This window comes from Corylus avellana, chromosome ca4 (genome assembly GCF_901000735.1).
Source record: "Corylus avellana chromosome ca4, CavTom2PMs-1.0".
NCBI classification, from domain to species: domain Eukaryota; kingdom Viridiplantae; phylum Streptophyta; class Magnoliopsida; order Fagales; family Betulaceae; genus Corylus; species Corylus avellana.
The window spans coordinates 34511019-34527415 of record NC_081544.1 but is presented as its reverse complement, the minus strand read 5'-3'; the positions used below and the strand labels follow the sequence as shown (position 1 = coordinate 34527415).

The 16397-nt window shown below is 35.9% G+C and overlaps 3 protein-coding genes across 6 annotated transcripts; 1 reads left to right on the top strand and 2 right to left on the bottom strand.

The window, feature by feature from the left end:
* Window positions 1-2256: 2256 nt before the first annotated feature.
* LOC132178767 (serine/threonine-protein kinase AFC2-like) lies at window positions 2257-6643 on the top strand. The gene is made up of 12 exons (XM_059591306.1): window positions 2257-2642; window positions 3414-3600; window positions 4203-4229; window positions 4330-4483; window positions 4578-4626; window positions 4723-4837; window positions 5151-5242; window positions 5331-5487; window positions 5579-5643; window positions 5731-5828; window positions 5928-6030; window positions 6160-6643. Exons 1-12 carry the CDS (start codon window positions 2541-2543, stop codon window positions 6310-6312), a joined length of 1302 nt encoding a protein of 433 aa, XP_059447289.1. The 5' UTR covers window positions 2257-2540; the 3' UTR covers window positions 6313-6643.
* Window positions 6644-7084: 441 nt separating this feature from the next.
* Window positions 7085-8769, bottom strand: LOC132176882 (NDR1/HIN1-like protein 13). Its single transcript, XM_059589040.1, has one exon. It carries the CDS (start codon window positions 8171-8173, stop codon window positions 7112-7114), a length of 1062 nt encoding a protein of 353 aa, XP_059445023.1. The 5' UTR covers window positions 8174-8769; the 3' UTR covers window positions 7085-7111.
* On the bottom strand, window positions 7450-14386 carry LOC132176881 (pentatricopeptide repeat-containing protein At1g13040, mitochondrial-like). Of its 4 annotated transcripts, XM_059589037.1 has the most exons (6): window positions 12685-14376; window positions 11033-11155; window positions 10330-10459; window positions 9951-10229; window positions 9705-9816; window positions 7450-7530 (listed from the first exon to the last, which is right to left on the bottom strand). In XM_059589037.1, exon 1 carries the CDS (start codon window positions 14242-14244, stop codon window positions 12697-12699), a length of 1548 nt encoding a protein of 515 aa, XP_059445020.1. In that variant the 5' UTR covers window positions 14245-14376; the 3' UTR covers window positions 7450-7530; window positions 9705-9816; window positions 9951-10229; window positions 10330-10459; window positions 11033-11155; window positions 12685-12696. The 4 variants fall into 4 exon arrangements, with proteins under 4 accessions (XP_059445020.1, XP_059445019.1, XP_059445021.1 ...); XM_059589036.1 differs by lacking the exon at window positions 7450-7530 and having other exon boundaries at window positions 9496-9816; XM_059589038.1 differs by lacking the exons at window positions 7450-7530; window positions 9705-9816 and having other exon boundaries at window positions 9832-10218.
* Window positions 14387-16397: the final 2011 nt, after the last annotated feature.

The window sequence follows — 16397 nt, the reverse complement described above, 5'->3', positions numbered from 1 at the left end:
CCATGGTAAATGAGAACTCTCATGACCATTCCTACTATAAATGAAGATGAAGTTGGAATTTACATGGCAGCATGGGTTGAATTGGTCACGGTTGTCTTCATATGTAATATTCACCAGCTCCTCACGGGGATCGTAAGCACATATGCTATCATTTTATAATAAGACGATAAGTTTTATAATAAGACGAAGAATTTGAATACTACGAAGAATTCGTTTCCTCGATACTCCAAATGGTTTACGTGAATCTACATACCCTGTGTCCCTTCTTAAGTAGAAGAATTCGTTTCTTCTACTTAGTCTGGATGTCAATTTCAATGACTTCACATTTCTTAACGCAACTTCTTACATCGTGTTCTCAGTTCTGTTTCTTGATCACTCGTGTTTCTAGCAGGCTCAGCCATTGCCCAGATCATGCTAATTGCACTTGCACCATTTTTTTTTTTGTCACTTGAGACTTAGTCTCCTACAGCCAAGCATATATCTGATAGTAACCCATAATATTTTTCTAACATAGCTTGTAATCATAATAATTGAAATCTCCTTATTTTATGCATTATTCTGTGATTGAAATCTCCTTAGTTTGTAATCATATACACCATTTTATACAATAAAACAAAAATTAGATCATAAAATTGTTTCTCTTCATTTCACTTTACTTATTTTCTCTTCTAAGCATAAATAATCGGACGATAATACATATAGAGTCTCATTCTTCACGTCAATATCAATATCTATTGCAATCAAATTTATAGTAAGAGGAAACCTGAGGGGTTCAAGACCCTTTATCCTCAAACAGACGGAAAGGCCAATTGACTTCGTAATTAGCGGAACAACTCCTTGGCTTGGCTTACGAAAAATAAATAAATATACATTTAAAAATTAACTTTTACCCCCTCAAGATTTTTTTTTTAAAAAAATTTGCTCTCCCAAATTAAACATTCTATTTTCGCCCATGTATTTAATCAATATGCTCTTTTCAACAGAGGTTTAAATTTTGTTATGTTTCTCATTGTCTGATAAGCAATAAGAGGGATTAATTAATTTTATGTAAATATTCTCATTTCTATTCACAAAATAGGTAAATCTTTAATTAAAACATACCTCCATTGTTGTGCAATGATCCTTCCATTGATGTATTTGTTCCTTGATCTTGCTTGTGTTGCCACCTGATTGGCGCTTATGCCTCATACACAAACAGTATTATTAGCTTTATTGTTGCTGTAATGAGTAATGCTATAAATTATTCTTATATCACTCAAATAATGATGTGACTCTTAAAATTATTATTGGGTTTGTGATTGATCATTATTAAATTTTGATCAAATAGTAATTTTAAAAACCACCTCATTTTTTTAGGGATACAATAGAAACTTATAAAATTACTATGTTGTAATAAGTCATGCTTGTATTAAAAGCTATTAAATTTAAAGCAACCACAATAGCATATTGTCGCATGAGTAAAGCAATGGTCACATATGTTATGGGTAGGAGTAATCTTGGAAAGTCCAGTAGCTCTTACCATGAGAATTGCCTTAACATGATCTTTGCTGATTTAGTTTGTGTTGGAATATATTTCCATATCTTTGCGATTTTAATCAAATCACAAGGATTTAATTATCAATCATTTGATTACAATTACAAAGAGAATGAGAAAATATACCTGATTCTACAGGATTACATTTGGATTGTCAAAATTGTAGATTCAGCAATTTTAGAGAAATTGTGAGGAATTCTGATTCTGATGTGATTTTGCACAATCAAACTTTTGACTCTAATACCATGTTAAATTATCAGTTGTTTCAAAAACTTAAGCAGATAGGAAGATGTAAATTTAATCAATTAATCATTGCTCTAACAAATCTCACTCTCATCCCACTCTTATTTTATTGAATTAACATGACAATGTTGATTAGCCCTTAGATGAATTATTATTATTTTTTTAAAAAAAAAAAATTATACTTCAAAGATGAAAACTTGTTGAATTTTTCTTTTAAACTTTTAAGAACCATGGTGTTTAGCCCAACCGGACACTTGAAATGGAGCTGATCACTAAAATTTAAGAGAAATTCTATATACATTCTCAATCATATATTTTCAAGAGTGGACATTATTTGACGTCTTAAATAAGAAACTATTCTGAAATATTATTAAGTGAGGAAATAAAAAATTATTGTAAAAATGATTAAATAACAGAATATTGATTTTGAGAAAATCTGTATATCAATGGCTACAGAAATAGTCACAGACTCAAAGTTGTATATTCGAAGAGGAAAAAGAAAAGCTAACTCAAGTTTAACCACGGGTTAGATAGAATCCACAACTAACGTTGCAGATTAACCCTCAGAAACCAATCCAACGGCTCGGGATGGCTCGCAAAGAACAATGGCTAATGAGCCAGTGGTTCGGGCTATTTCTCTCTCACTCTCAGCTCTGCAGACCTGTTTTGATTATCCCGTCGTAGAATAACCGATCAATCGGCCAATCCGTCAATCAATCAACCTAGGGCTAGGGTTAGAGTTAGCGTTTGTGTGTCAGATGAGATGGAGATGGAATATGTAAGTGAGTTCCCTCTTTCTCACATGGATCGGCGCCCCAGGAAGAGGCCCAGGTTAGCTTGGGAGGTACCTCAAGCCCAACCGAAGGTACAATTTTTGCTTGTTTATTTTTTCATGAATTTTCTTAGATTTTTTTTTTTTTTTTAATATATTTCTTTCTAGGCTCTGTTTCTTGTGCCGGAAAATATTTCCGGGAAAATGTCTCTATAGGAGAAACTTGTGTTCGGAAGATATCATGGGAATTTTTTAGGATGATTAATTTTCTGTATGGATTTTTCTTATGGGGAAATTTGCTTACTCCTATAAATTTTTCTCTCCTGGAAAATTTTCGTTTCGGTTATTTCATATACTAGACGGAATGTGCCGGAGAAAGTGGAAGTTCTTGTCGTATATGAATAGAAATGCTGATTTTTGATAATTTACAAAGAAAAGGAACAAAAATAAATAAAGAAATATTTGCATGAAGAGAAAAACAAAAAAATGTGAAATGGTTGATCTGTGGGTTCTCTTGCAATTTTACCCTTTTGGAAAAAATTTCTGGCCTAACAGAGATTTTTTGTAGCATTGAGTTGTGCTATTTCGGGTGAATATGGCATATTAACTTTATATTGTTACCGTCTATTTATATCCTTATATATTAATTGATGTTAATGATCGAATAGGCCGTGGTAGATTTGGACAGGTTTATGGTTATTATGTGCTGTGCTTTTATCATTTTGCATAAACTGATTTCTGTTTGGTTGATGAGAAAATCTTGAAAGGAATAGTGGTTTTTTTTTTTTTATGGGGGGTGAACTTCTGTTATTACTGTTTGTTTAGCGGAGTATGAATATATGACTGTGTCTGGCCTGTGTGTAGGCTCAGTCAGGAATGTATTGTGGGCAAGATGTTGGTAATGGGACAAGCTTTGGACCTTCAAGGGTACTTCCAGATCATGCTAGTCTGTTTGTAAAGGGATTGACTCAAAAAGGCTCCCCCCCGTGGCGTGATGATGACAAAGATGGACATTACATATTTGCACTTGGAGATAATTTGACATCTCGCTGTAATTACACTTAATCACCATTGAAATGCTTTCTATTACATTCATTATCTGCCTTACTGACACTGCATGATAAACTTTCCACCAACCAGATGAGCGAAAGTGCATCATCTTTTTGTTATCTTCTTAATGTTTTCTTTGCAGAGGTTTCTAAAACTATATTCATTCAGACATCCAATTTTTAATTATGAATCTTATTTGTAAGTAAAATAATTCCCAATATCCAAATTCAGTGGAGTTGATGAGGAATTGGTAATATACATTGTGTTTGTATGCAATTTGTATAGGTTTTTGAAGCTCCTTAGGCTCTTAGTCTTACTAGTTCTCTATCTTCTACAACAGGAGCCTAAAAAGTCTTTGTAATCAATCACTCCTCACCCCTGAAAAAAAAAAATCATCCACCCCAAATGCCCATTAATCCTTTGGAATTTATGCCATCTATTCTATTTCCTTATATTTAATTTTTCCTTCTTCCTGTGCCCATGACAAAATACTCTGATCTGATAAGTTTGGAAACTTCCCTCTTGAAATTTGAAATCTGTTGGTTAGATTTTGTAATTCTTATTCTGATTAAATTGTTCTTGTGTGTGCTTTCCTGATGGCAGATAAGATCCACAGAAAGATTGGTGAAGGTTAGTTTTTTTACTCACAGTTTAGATTCTACGAATGGATTCTTATTTTGACAGTATGTTTCCTCATTCCATGCATTTCTCATATATATTCATTTTGCAGGCACCTTCGGTCAGGTTCTTGAATGCTGGGATAGAGAAACAAGGGAGATGGTTGCCATAAAAGTTGTGAGAAGTATTAAGAAGTACCGTGAAGCAGCAATGATAGAAATTGATGTGCTCAAGTTGCTTGGAAAGTCTGACAGAAATGGCAGTCGGTAAGTGTAGTTTTTCTTATTAAGTTATATGTCCTTCTTCTTCCTCAGTTTTAAGGTGAATTTCATATCAGTTAAGTGGTTTTATTTTTTGCAGTTGTGTCCAAATACGGAATTGGTTTGACTATCGTAACCATATATGTATTGTAAGTATCAGTTGATTTATGATAGCATGATTTTCCCAGCTTCATAAATATTTTTGCGGGTTAAGACTTGCCTCTGGATTTAAATGGTCTTAACAGGTCTTTGAGATGCTTGGACCAAGCTTATACGATTTTCTTCGGAAAAATAATTATCGCCCATTTCCCGTTGATCTTGTCCGTGAGCTTGGCAGACAACTGTTGGAATGTGTGGCATGTGTGTAGTTGTTACTTCTGCTGTCTCTTTTCTGCTTTTCAATGTTGATGGCAACAGTTCTAGTGGGAATTGCTTGAAAATATTCATTTTACTGTTGAGGGAATTTAGAAGCATTCTCATCATTGGGTTTGTTTAGTGAAGTTTTATGTGATTGTTCGCATGATTTTCTTCCCCTAGGCACTTAGTCTCTCCCTGTTTTTGATATTCTGGTTAATAGAAATGAAAATACTTAGTTTGAGGCTGGATTAATGTTTATGTTTAAGGCAATGATATGTGTGTCCTTATGTTGGTTATGGTCTATGAAATTTTGCAGTCATGCATGATTTGCGCCTCATCCATACTGACTTGAAGCCTGAGAACATACTTTTTGTTTCGCCAGAGTTTGTGAAAGTACCTGACTATAAGGTATGCCAGTTTCTGCTTTGCACATTTCTCAGTTTTTTGCTTTTCTTGTTCCTTGAAAAGCCTTTAAGCACTTCTTAATCTACTACAGGTTACATCCCGGTCACTTAAAGAGGGAGCCTATTATAAGCGGTTGCCAAAATCTAGTGCAATTAAGGTTATTGATTTTGGCAGCACAGCTTATGAGCACCAAGATCACAACTATATTGTCTCTACCAGACATTACCGTGCACCTGAGGTTATTCTTGGTATGCTCGTGTTTTGATTTCTCTCTGGATTTTCATTCCCTTTCTTTAATTTGTTGAAGTTTATTGGTATAAGCTCTATATGTCTTTCCAGGACTTGGATGGAGTTATCCATGTGACATATGGAGTGTTGGTTGTATTTTGGTGGAATTATGCTCCGTATGTCTAACATCTCAGATCTGTAAGCTAGATGGTTTTACTGTGCAAATGTTACAAATGCCGATAAAGAAATGCAATTGATTGCAGGGAGAAGCTTTATTTCAGACACATGAGAACTTTGAGCATCTAGCCATGATGGAAAGGGTTTTTGGCCCATTACCTCAGCACATGTTGAAAAGAGCCGAGTGCGTCCCCCATCTGAGGATTTCCATTGTTAATGTCAGCAGTTTGATGTTTTATAGAAAATATTTGTTCATTTATGTTTACAATTATTCCTGTTTCAGCCGCCATGCTGAGAAGTATGTCAGAAGGGGTAGGTTGGACTGGCCGGAAGGTGCAGCCTCTCGTGAAAGTATTAAATCTGTTATGAAGCTACCTCGTCTTCAGGTGTGTAAGAAGATCTATTTCCCTAGCATTACACTTTTCCTTTTGTCTTTGGGAAATGATGTTCAGGAAAAGCTATGTATATGATTTTGCCTTGCATTTAATGGATATTAGCCCTTTTTTCATTGTCAGAATCTAGTGATGCAGCACGTAGATCACTCAGCTGGGGATCTCATAGACCTATTGCAAGGTCTGCTTAGATATGACCCCTCCAACCGACTAACAGCTCGGGACGCCCTAAGGCACCCCTTCTTTACTAGGGATCATTACAGGAGATTTCAGTGAGGTTTGATTTTTCCATTCCGGCGGTGTTATGTTATTGCTTGATGTGGTTTACTGAAAGAGAGTCGTGGGGTGGGGGGGCTGGCTTGTATTCTTGCATTACTTTCATTTCTTGGCGTGTAGTGCAGCATAAATGGCCTGCATGGTCATGATTCTGTGATTTCTGTAATTCTTGTTTTTTTGAGCTTGTGTAGATAACCCGTTCAGGAGAAGCTTTCTCCTTTATCCAATTTTGTAACGTGAAAATGTTCTCTGTTTTCACTTATAAATAGGAATTTATCTTTTATGGACAAGGTTAACATTCTTGAAGGATGAAGAAGATCTTCTGTGCCATGTGCTTGATTCATGAGTCATCAGAAATTCTTAGTGATTTTCGTTCTGTAGGATGCGATGCAGATATTGCCTTCAATGTTACGTTCATCGTGTCATGAACCATGAAACAGAGTTGCATGTTAGTTTAATGGGCGTGAATAATAACATTACTCTTTACAAAATCAATGATCAATCTTCGTGATAAAAAAACAAGAAGAAACTACATTTATTTTCTTCAATCCACCACTCAATTTGCAACCCCTCAATCCATCACTCAACTTGCAATGTTTTCCCTAATCTTTCAATTTAGTTAAATGTACTTTATAAATTTTCCATTGAATTTGCATTGTCTTTATTCTGCCTTTAAAATTATAAAAGTACCATGCATAAAAAAAAATATAAAGGACAAAATTCAGAAAAAAAAAAAAAAAAAAAATCAAGAATCAGTACACACCATGTATAGTTTGCAAGCGTGAACACCTATGCTTCCTCAGTGTTTTGTTTTGCATGCCTTTCTTGTCATAACCCCATCGGGAGGGCCAGTGACAAGAATAGTGCATTGGCCATGCAACCAATATGAGTATCTTAGGAGACTTCCGAAATTAGAGCGTGTCCTAAGAAAACTTCTGACTTCAAACCTGATTCCATTGTTTTCCATCTGCTTCTGAAGCCTTCGGCTCTCACCCAGTGGAAGCCGCACCTGACTACTCACCATATGAACATTTGCAAACCTGGACTCACCCCTTGCAGCAGAGAAGGGCTCAATATATTGGGCAGAAATAAGGGTACTTCCATAGTATAGATTTATGTACATGTAAATGAAGTCCACGCTCACTCTCTTGCTTGGATTTGAGAAGTTTACGAGCAGAGTAACATCAGCATTGAGCAGATACCCCATGTCAAGATATGCTGCATTCAAGGTCGCACTAGAAACATCAAACTGGGGGCTCCTTGGACGATAAACAAGATAGACTATAAGGACAATGATACCCCCTACTATTATGACAACTGAAAAAATTGCACAGAAGACTGCAAGAAACCACGTAAATGCGTTTTTGGTTGGCTGTTTTCGTGGCTGCAACAGGCCATGTGGCTGGTGGTTTTCGTGGTGCTGCAGATCATGTGGCTCCCGTCCATCAAATGACTGGGAATGGCGGCCTTGCACCTGCTGATGGGTAGGCTGAAGTTGGTCTTGAGGCAGTGGTTTTGACTTAGGCGGAGGGATCTGTTGGTCTTGATACGGTGGTTTTGACTTATGTTGAGGGACTAGCACCGGCTTGGCACGTTGTTTGCGTTGGCTTTGGTGCCGAGGTTGTTGCACTGGTGGACTAGCTGGCTGGAAATGGTGGTCTTGACGCCGTTCTGGTTGCAATGGTTTGAGAAAATGAGAGTTGGTTTCAGGTTGATAGGGGTTGGAGCCATGCCGAGGTTGGTGCAGTGGTGGACTAGTTGGCTGGGGATGGTGGTCTTGACGCCGTTCTGGTTGCAATGGTCCGAGAAAATGAGGATTGGTTTCAGGTTGATAGGGGTTGGTTTCACGTTGCTGATACATGGTTGTATGGATATGTAAATGGGCAGTGACCAAGGCAGAAGGGGGGAATAATAAGAAAACATTGTTATTAGGCTAATGGGAAAAGAGGATGACTTCATGAGAACTTCAAGGATGATTCATTCAAAGGCAAAGAATCAAACATAAGCTGAGCATCGAAGGCAAGTAATCTTGGCGATGCCTTTTCTTTAAGTGCTCTATTGTTTACGAGCAGATCTTTACCAATTGGCTATGCAATCTTTACCAATGGCATCCAAAATTTTTTTTTTTCCACCCCAACAATTGCACACCCTCCGAAATTAGTGGATCCTATCAAAAGCCTCTCACAATTAAAGTTAAGCAAGCTACAATCCGAGTAAGGGATTGCAGCCAATCTCAATCCTAAGATTTACCTTTTAATGCGTAAAATAACATTTATTGTTCACTACTACTTGTGCCATCTTCTATCCACTCATTGGCTTAATTAATAGCAAACGTTAAAAGATTTACATTGCATAAAATAATGGCAACTAAAGTGGAGGGAACCATGAAACTAACAGTAACATCTTCTCTAAAATTAACTAAATTTAGAACTTCGTTCGCAAGTTATTGGATATTAAGCAACCTTTCTATTGTTTACGAACTCACATAGTGCAAGATACTGAATTGTACGCTAGTAACTCTTACAGAGCCTTGTAGAAATTTTAATGCTTAAAATAACATATGGCTATCAAAATAACCACGCCCAACAAATCCTTAAATTTTCCGTGTATCAATTTATGCAATCTTACCAATAGCATCCAAAACTTTTGTTTTTTTTCCACCCCCGCAATTGCCCATCCTCCCCAAAAAAGCCTCTCACAATTGCAGTAAAGTAAGCTACAATCCGAGTAAGGGATTGCAGCCAATCTCGATCCTAAGATTTACCTTTTGATGCGTAAAATAACATTTATTATTCACTGTTTCCTGTGCCATCTTCTATCCACTCATTGGCTTAATCAATAGCAAACATTGAAAGATTTACCTTGCATAAAAGAATGCCAACTGAAGTGGAGGGAACCATGAAGCTAACAATAACAGCTTATCTAAGATTAGCTGAATTCAAAACTTAGTTCGCAAGTTCTTGGATAGACAACAATCTTGCTATTGTTTACAAACCCACATAGTGCAAGATACCGAATTGTATGCTGGCAACTCCTACAAGGCCTCATAGCAATTTTAATGCTTAAAATAACATTTGGCTATTGAAAGATCCTTACGCCTATCAAATCCTTATATTTTCAGTGTATCAATTTATGCAATCTTTACCAATGGCATCCAAGATTTTTTTTTTTTTTTTCACCCCCGCAATTGCACTCTTCGAAATTAGTGTATCCTATCAAAAGCCTCTCATAATTGCAGTTAAGCAAGCTACAATCCGAGTAAGGGATTACAGCCAATTTCGATTCTAAGATTTAACTTTTAATGCGTAAAATAACATTTATTGTTCAGTACTGCATGTGCCATCTTTTGTCCACTCATTGGCTTAATCAATAGCAAACGTTGAAAGATTTACCTTGCTTAAAAGAATGGCAACTGAAGTGGAGGTAACCATGAAGCTAACAGTAACTTATCTAAAATTAGCTGAATTCAGAACTTTGTTTGCAAGTTCTTGAACAGACAGCAACCTTGAAAAGAAAATTTTCACACTATCAATAGGTATATAATGAAGTGATATAAGTTTGCGATCCAATTTGGCATCTTATTTGAGTAAATAAATTCAAAAAAATATCAAAAGTTATGTCAATGCAACCAAATTCACCTTATCTAACTAAATGCTCTAGCTCATTGAAGGGCTACAGGCAGTCCGAGCACTTTAAGGTCACTCATTAACAGGTTCAGAGATGACGAGGGTAAAGGCTGTAAGTAAATCTAGGCTTCAATAGAAACTTGGTTAGTCCTCGCGGTTATGAATTATCCTTGTTTGTGTACTCTAGTCATAGTCATGGGAATATTATAGTTGGCATGCCCTTTGGACATTGCCCATATTGTTGCAACAAACTCCTGCTCCATTCCTTTCAATTTCTCTCCTGCAAAAAATCTGGCTAAAATTTTAGCAATAATTGAGTACCAATCCCTATGTGAAATAAAAATATTCAGACTAGGTGTTGAATTTAATGCATATGGATGAGAATCCATACCTTCGCCATCTAAATTTCACTCTCGAATTCAATCATTAGTGGCTCTCTACCCTTTTTTTAATGCTGAAGAAGCCTTAAGTGCGTACCCAAGAGCATCATTAGCGAAAACTTCTATAGGTAATAGGGTTGTCTTTTATGGTGCAAAATGACACCATAAAGACAAAATCATTAGAAATGTAAGACTCTAGAGCGGAAAAAATAGTAATGTTTTAACATCAAAACACAAACGTAAAAAGAAAAAAAAACAGATGCATGACAAGAATTTGAAATTACCAACAACTTAATAGATAAGATGAAAATAAAAGTGAAAACATAGTGATAGGGGCATACAACATCAAAATATCTAAAAGGGTAGAGAACTATTAAATTTGGATAGATGAATCACATGTGGATGAAGCCTAATTTTCTTGGATAAACAGTATGTTTAATCTTAACACTGCAAAAATATACAGAATCATCTATTGGCTAATTACGTAAACATAGGGAGAGGGTATACACAATAAAAATAAGGAAACACAAAATACCAAATTAAGTATAAATTGCCTCTGGACTGGCTATTGAAATGGCACCAATACCATAAACATAGAGGCGATATCTTGACTTATTCCATACCTTTTTTATAACTCACATAACAAGTAAAATCTTGCACTTATGATCAAATACTCGTCTAATGCAAAAGTCAAGGAGAACTAGCAGTTCATACCTCAGAATCATTTTTGGAGAAATTTTCCAGGATGGGCAACAGGGCAGAACAGGGTAGGCTTGGCAACCTGAACTTGCAACAGGCTATAGAGGACAAAATGGCACCAATGCCATAACATTCAACCTGAAAATACAGAAGACGTAATCATATGCAAAAACACTCGGGATATCATGTCAGTTGCTTAAACATTAATACAGGAACAGAAAGAGTACATTAGCATAACCATTCTCACATCATTGTCACCCCAATATCTACACATTCAGTGGCGGATCTAGGAATAGGAGTTACCAGGGGCGTAAAAAATTAATTTTTTTTTTCTCTTTATGTATTATATATATTTTTTATAATACACTTAATACAATCAAAAAATAAATTATATCATAATATATGTATCACAAATCAAATCAAACTCATCAAATTACCCAAAAAAAAAAAAAAAAAAAAAAAAAAAAATCAAAGTAACCATTAAAAATCTTCATCTAACAACATCACAAACACATAATAATTTAAACTACTTACAAAATAAACTAAGCACAATTAAATGACTACTAGTGTCTAAGAAAAATGAGTACTTTTAGTGGGCTATTAGCATACGGCTATTTCTTTTAGAAAAGTCTCAAATCTCAAAACATAAATTATATTAAAGTTTAAGCCTACATAAAAGAGACTAGAATCTAAATTTAGCCAAAAAAAATCACATTTATCTATAAACTATGACTAGAAACACTAAAAAATTCACCCACTATCTTTTTTTAATAATAAACTATTATCTATTCTCTCTCCACTAATAAAATATAACTTTATTCTCTCTCTCTTTAATAAAAAATAGCCTCATTTTTTTACATAATGGCCATTTAACGACCAGTAGAAGGCTAAGGGTGCTCCTGGTAATTTTTTTTACCAGGGGCACCCATAAAATTTTGAATGAAAATGCTTAATAAATTTTAGAAAAAAAAAAATTTACCAGGGGCGCCTGCCCCCAGGGCGCCCCTGTGTAAATCCGCCACTGTACACATTTACTTATAACTACAGAAAATTAACCGTGTTCTGGATCAAAAGAGGTCATTACCACCAGATATGAGATGATAAGAACCAAAAGAACTCAGGATATCCTGTGCATGTCAGTTGCTTAAACATGAAGACAAGAACAGGACGAGTACATCAGCATAACCATTTCACATCATCGTTATCTGAATCTGGTCTGCTTACTTTGAGGGCTAAACAACCACTCAACCAACAGTTATCATCATATGCATAGAGCACACATTGATCAAACCATTAACAAGCTCAATCAAGCACACCATATACATAACACAACCAAAACAAGCACTAAAAACTGGCATTGGGTGGTTTACTAATTTCAATGGCATATTGTTAGCCTGTCACTGCCACCAGTAGTGATAATAACCTCTCTAGCTATTACATACTTAGCATGGCAAATGAACAAGTTCATGGCTGCATGTGAACATAGCAATAAAAAAACTGCCAAACATTGGCTTGCAATATGTTTGCTACCAGTGCCTAAAGATACTTTCCCTAAAGCAAGTCTTTTGAAAATTGTTGAAGAGATGCTTCTAAAGTATCTTTCAAACTTAGCATCATGTAAATAGATACAAAATAGATAGAGGAAGGTATGAATATAGAATACAAACCATTTTTCATGTTCAAGTGGCATCTCTTGAATGGATGGCATTTATTAGTGTCTCTGAAACTACTCCGTCAAGAGTAAAGCCTTTCTCCATCATTTGATCCCATATGCTACAAGCCAATGAAAGCTTCTTTTCTCGTATAAGCCCTCCAATTATCAACTTGAAAGTTACTTCATCAGGATAGGATCCTCTCATCTGCATTTCCTCGTATAAATGCATGGCTTCACTTACTCTAGAAGCTTTGCAAAGCCCATTAATGAGGGCATTGTATGAAACTACGTCAGGGGCAATTCCCTTCTCCACCATGTCGCAAAAAACACTATGAGCCATCCCAATCTTCCCAGTCTTACATAGGTGATCAACTATTGTAGTATAAAATATACGATCAGGCAACAGACCCATGCCCGTCATCTGATCAAGAAGTTTCTTTGCTATATCGGAACTACCTTCACTAAGAAAAGCTTTAATAAGAATCGTGAATGTCACCATATCTGGTGCAATCCCTTTCCGTCCCATTTCCTCATATAGCTTGTAAGCCCTTCTTGTCCGGCACACCTTGCAAAAAGCTCTGATGATCGTATTATATGATACAACATCACACAAACCCTTTGCCTCCATCTTGTTCACCATCAACCAATAAGCATTATCCGGCTGGTTTGCTTTACAAAGGCCCTTTAAAAATTGGTTGTAACTGTACACATCCGGTTCCATCCCACTCCTCTCCATCTTTTTCATCAACTTCTCTGCCTCCTCCAACATAAGCTCATCACAACAATAGTTCAATAACACATTGTATGTAACTAAATCTGGCTCGCACCCATTTCTCCTCATAAACAACTTGATTGCTTGTGCCTTATCAATCCTACCCGCTCTACAAAACCCACTAATCAATGCATTGTAAATCAAATTACTAAACTCAACTCGACCCTTCATTGTACCAATCGTAAGCTCATACGCCAAATCAACCTTCCCACCATCACACAACCCAATAACAAGTGATGTGCACGCCTTATTATCCGGACTAATCCCCTTATCTATCATGTCACGCCACATTTCAACTGCGGCATCAAACCGCCTTGCTTTACACAATCCATCAATTAGTATAGTGTATGTTACAACATCAGCCTCTCTACCTTTCTCAACCATTCTATAAAACACTTGCAAAGCCAATTCTATACCATTTTCGTGACACAAAAGATTCAAATATATATTAAAGGCCCAAATGTCAGGGACATAACCAAGCCTAACAATGTCTTCTAGGAGCTGCTCAATGAGACTAAAGTTCTTGACTTTGCACAACCCAGAAATGAACCTTGAGTATGTGAATGGGATTAGAGAGAATCCCTGGGGGATCATTTTGTGGTAGTAGTGCTCGGCCAAGTCGAAGCGAGACTCACGGACCAATACGCCGACGAAACGGTTGTAGTCGATGCTGAATATGCGGCAATTTGATTGAGACATTTCTTCGAACACTTGGATGGCTTGGTCGATGAGACCAGCTTTGACAAAGTATGCGATTCGAGCTCGGTAAATGAGGCGGTGTGCGCCAAGACTGTGATACATATCAGAGCGAATGCATAGCAGAGGGTTGGGAGAGTGTGACCTGATGGGCCACTTAATGCATTGGCATGTACAGAATCTGAGAGAGAAGGAGAGGACGTGATGGTACTCGGCTTCGGCGCGATGGGAGATGAGAGCGAGAGGAGGGTCGAGGGGCGGTGGATTTGTGGGCCAAAGAACCAATTCTATTTGCTATTTTTGGTGATGGGCTTTAGAGTTTGGATCCGTTAGGCTCAATAGCCCAGCGACTGGGCCGAAAGTTAATGCATCTGAGCTCTGCTCCCAGACATTTGAAGCCTACCAAAGACTAATAATTTAAAAGTTGGTTCTCAAACGTGTCATCATCTCATGAGTTGATGATACATTTTCTAAAATAATAAATTTCATGATGTGATGATAATACATTATTTGGAAATCAACTTTTCAAAAAACAAAAAGGGGAAACTTTGCTTAACCCCCTTAATTGTCACATCTTTTGCAATGTTTTCCCTAAAGTTCAAAACTTTTCAATTTAGTGTATTGAACTTTTAATTTTTTAAAATATCCCTGTTAGAATTTTCCGTTAAATCTCAACAAAATTCCCAAAATACCCCCCCCCCCTTTTTTTTTTGCAAAGATGGAGGTAAATAGTTATTTTTGCAAATATCATTAAATTCGGACCAACGCTTAATTTTTTTTTTTTTCTAAAACAAATAGAGGTATTTTGGAAAAATTTAATGAAAAAGTTAACGGATCGGTGAAATTGCATACAATTAAAAGATTGATATACGAAATTGAGAGAAATTGGTGCAACACTTTTTGAATACAATGGAGATGAATGAGAACAAAAATGCTATTGTGACATCGACGACAAGTATAGCTTGTATATAGATAAATATGATTCGTCACCGTCTCAATCCAAAAGGGTACATGTAATTGGGTAATCCTCCTCCTTATCCACAGGCTAATAACTTTTCAAAGATATTTTTGCAAGGTCTTAGTTTGAATATGAAATGGGTGGAAGATAAATTTGTGATGGTGAGGGAACATGGAGGGCCGGAAGCTGTCTCCATTTTGAAATTTGTACATAATTTGAGACGAAATCAGAGGATCCAGAGCCATGCTCCTCTCCTTCAAGGAGTTTTAGGTTTCGTCTTGGGCTACTATAAAATTCATATCTAATAATTATTGTAGTTTTTAACAATGTTGTCCCAAATAAAAGAACAGTCATGGTGTTGATTGATTAAAACCTAATTCACTTATTACTAAAAAAAAAATTAGTTGAGTAATTAAAGTAAGCAAAGCCTGAATAATTGGATTAAAATCAATTTGAATAACTGTTGATACCTAACACCTCCCCACCATCACTCCCACCCAACTCCATTTCCCCTTTTCTTCATAGATTTGGGACAGAGCTGACCTTGCCCATATAACAAGAAATACTAAGATTACATTTGCCCTTCACTAAGAATTCATAAATGACATCCTCAGATTGGTAAGTGGATGTGAAGGAGCCACGTAGACAAATATGTTAAGAGATGAACCCTTGAAAATGATAAATAGTATTTCTCATTCCAAAATGATTGTCTATGTGAAGAAACTTTTCCTACTTTGAAAAAAGGAAAAAAAAAATCCATTGAAGTTGATGGAATAAAGAGATAAATGAAGGCCTAAAATATGAATAAAAATACTGATTAATGATATATTAATTCATGAAGTGATAGGGATTATGATTTTATACATGCTACAGCCTACAAATACAATGAAAACAATAATACATGCCCCAACTTATTGTAAAGGATTCATAAAACCACCCGTAATTTAGTTAGTTATAGTACTTTAAATATCAAATCCATCTAAATAAAGTTTGATATAAGTTCTTACTTTTCATGTGAGATTCATGTAAAAATCATCTAAACTTGATCAAATTTCAATATAAGTGCTTTTGAGTCTCAAACGAAAAGATTTCTGTTAATATTTTTGCTCTTATTTTTAGACAGTGACTTATAAAGAAGAGGAAAAATGATCATCTCTATTTCAAATTAAGTAGAGAGTATTCATTTAGTGCATTTAGGAAGATAATATTGTCCTTATTTTTTTATGAACAAATTTTTTAAATAAATTTATTCTCTTAAATGCATCAAATAAATACTCTCCATTTCATCGGATAGGATCGG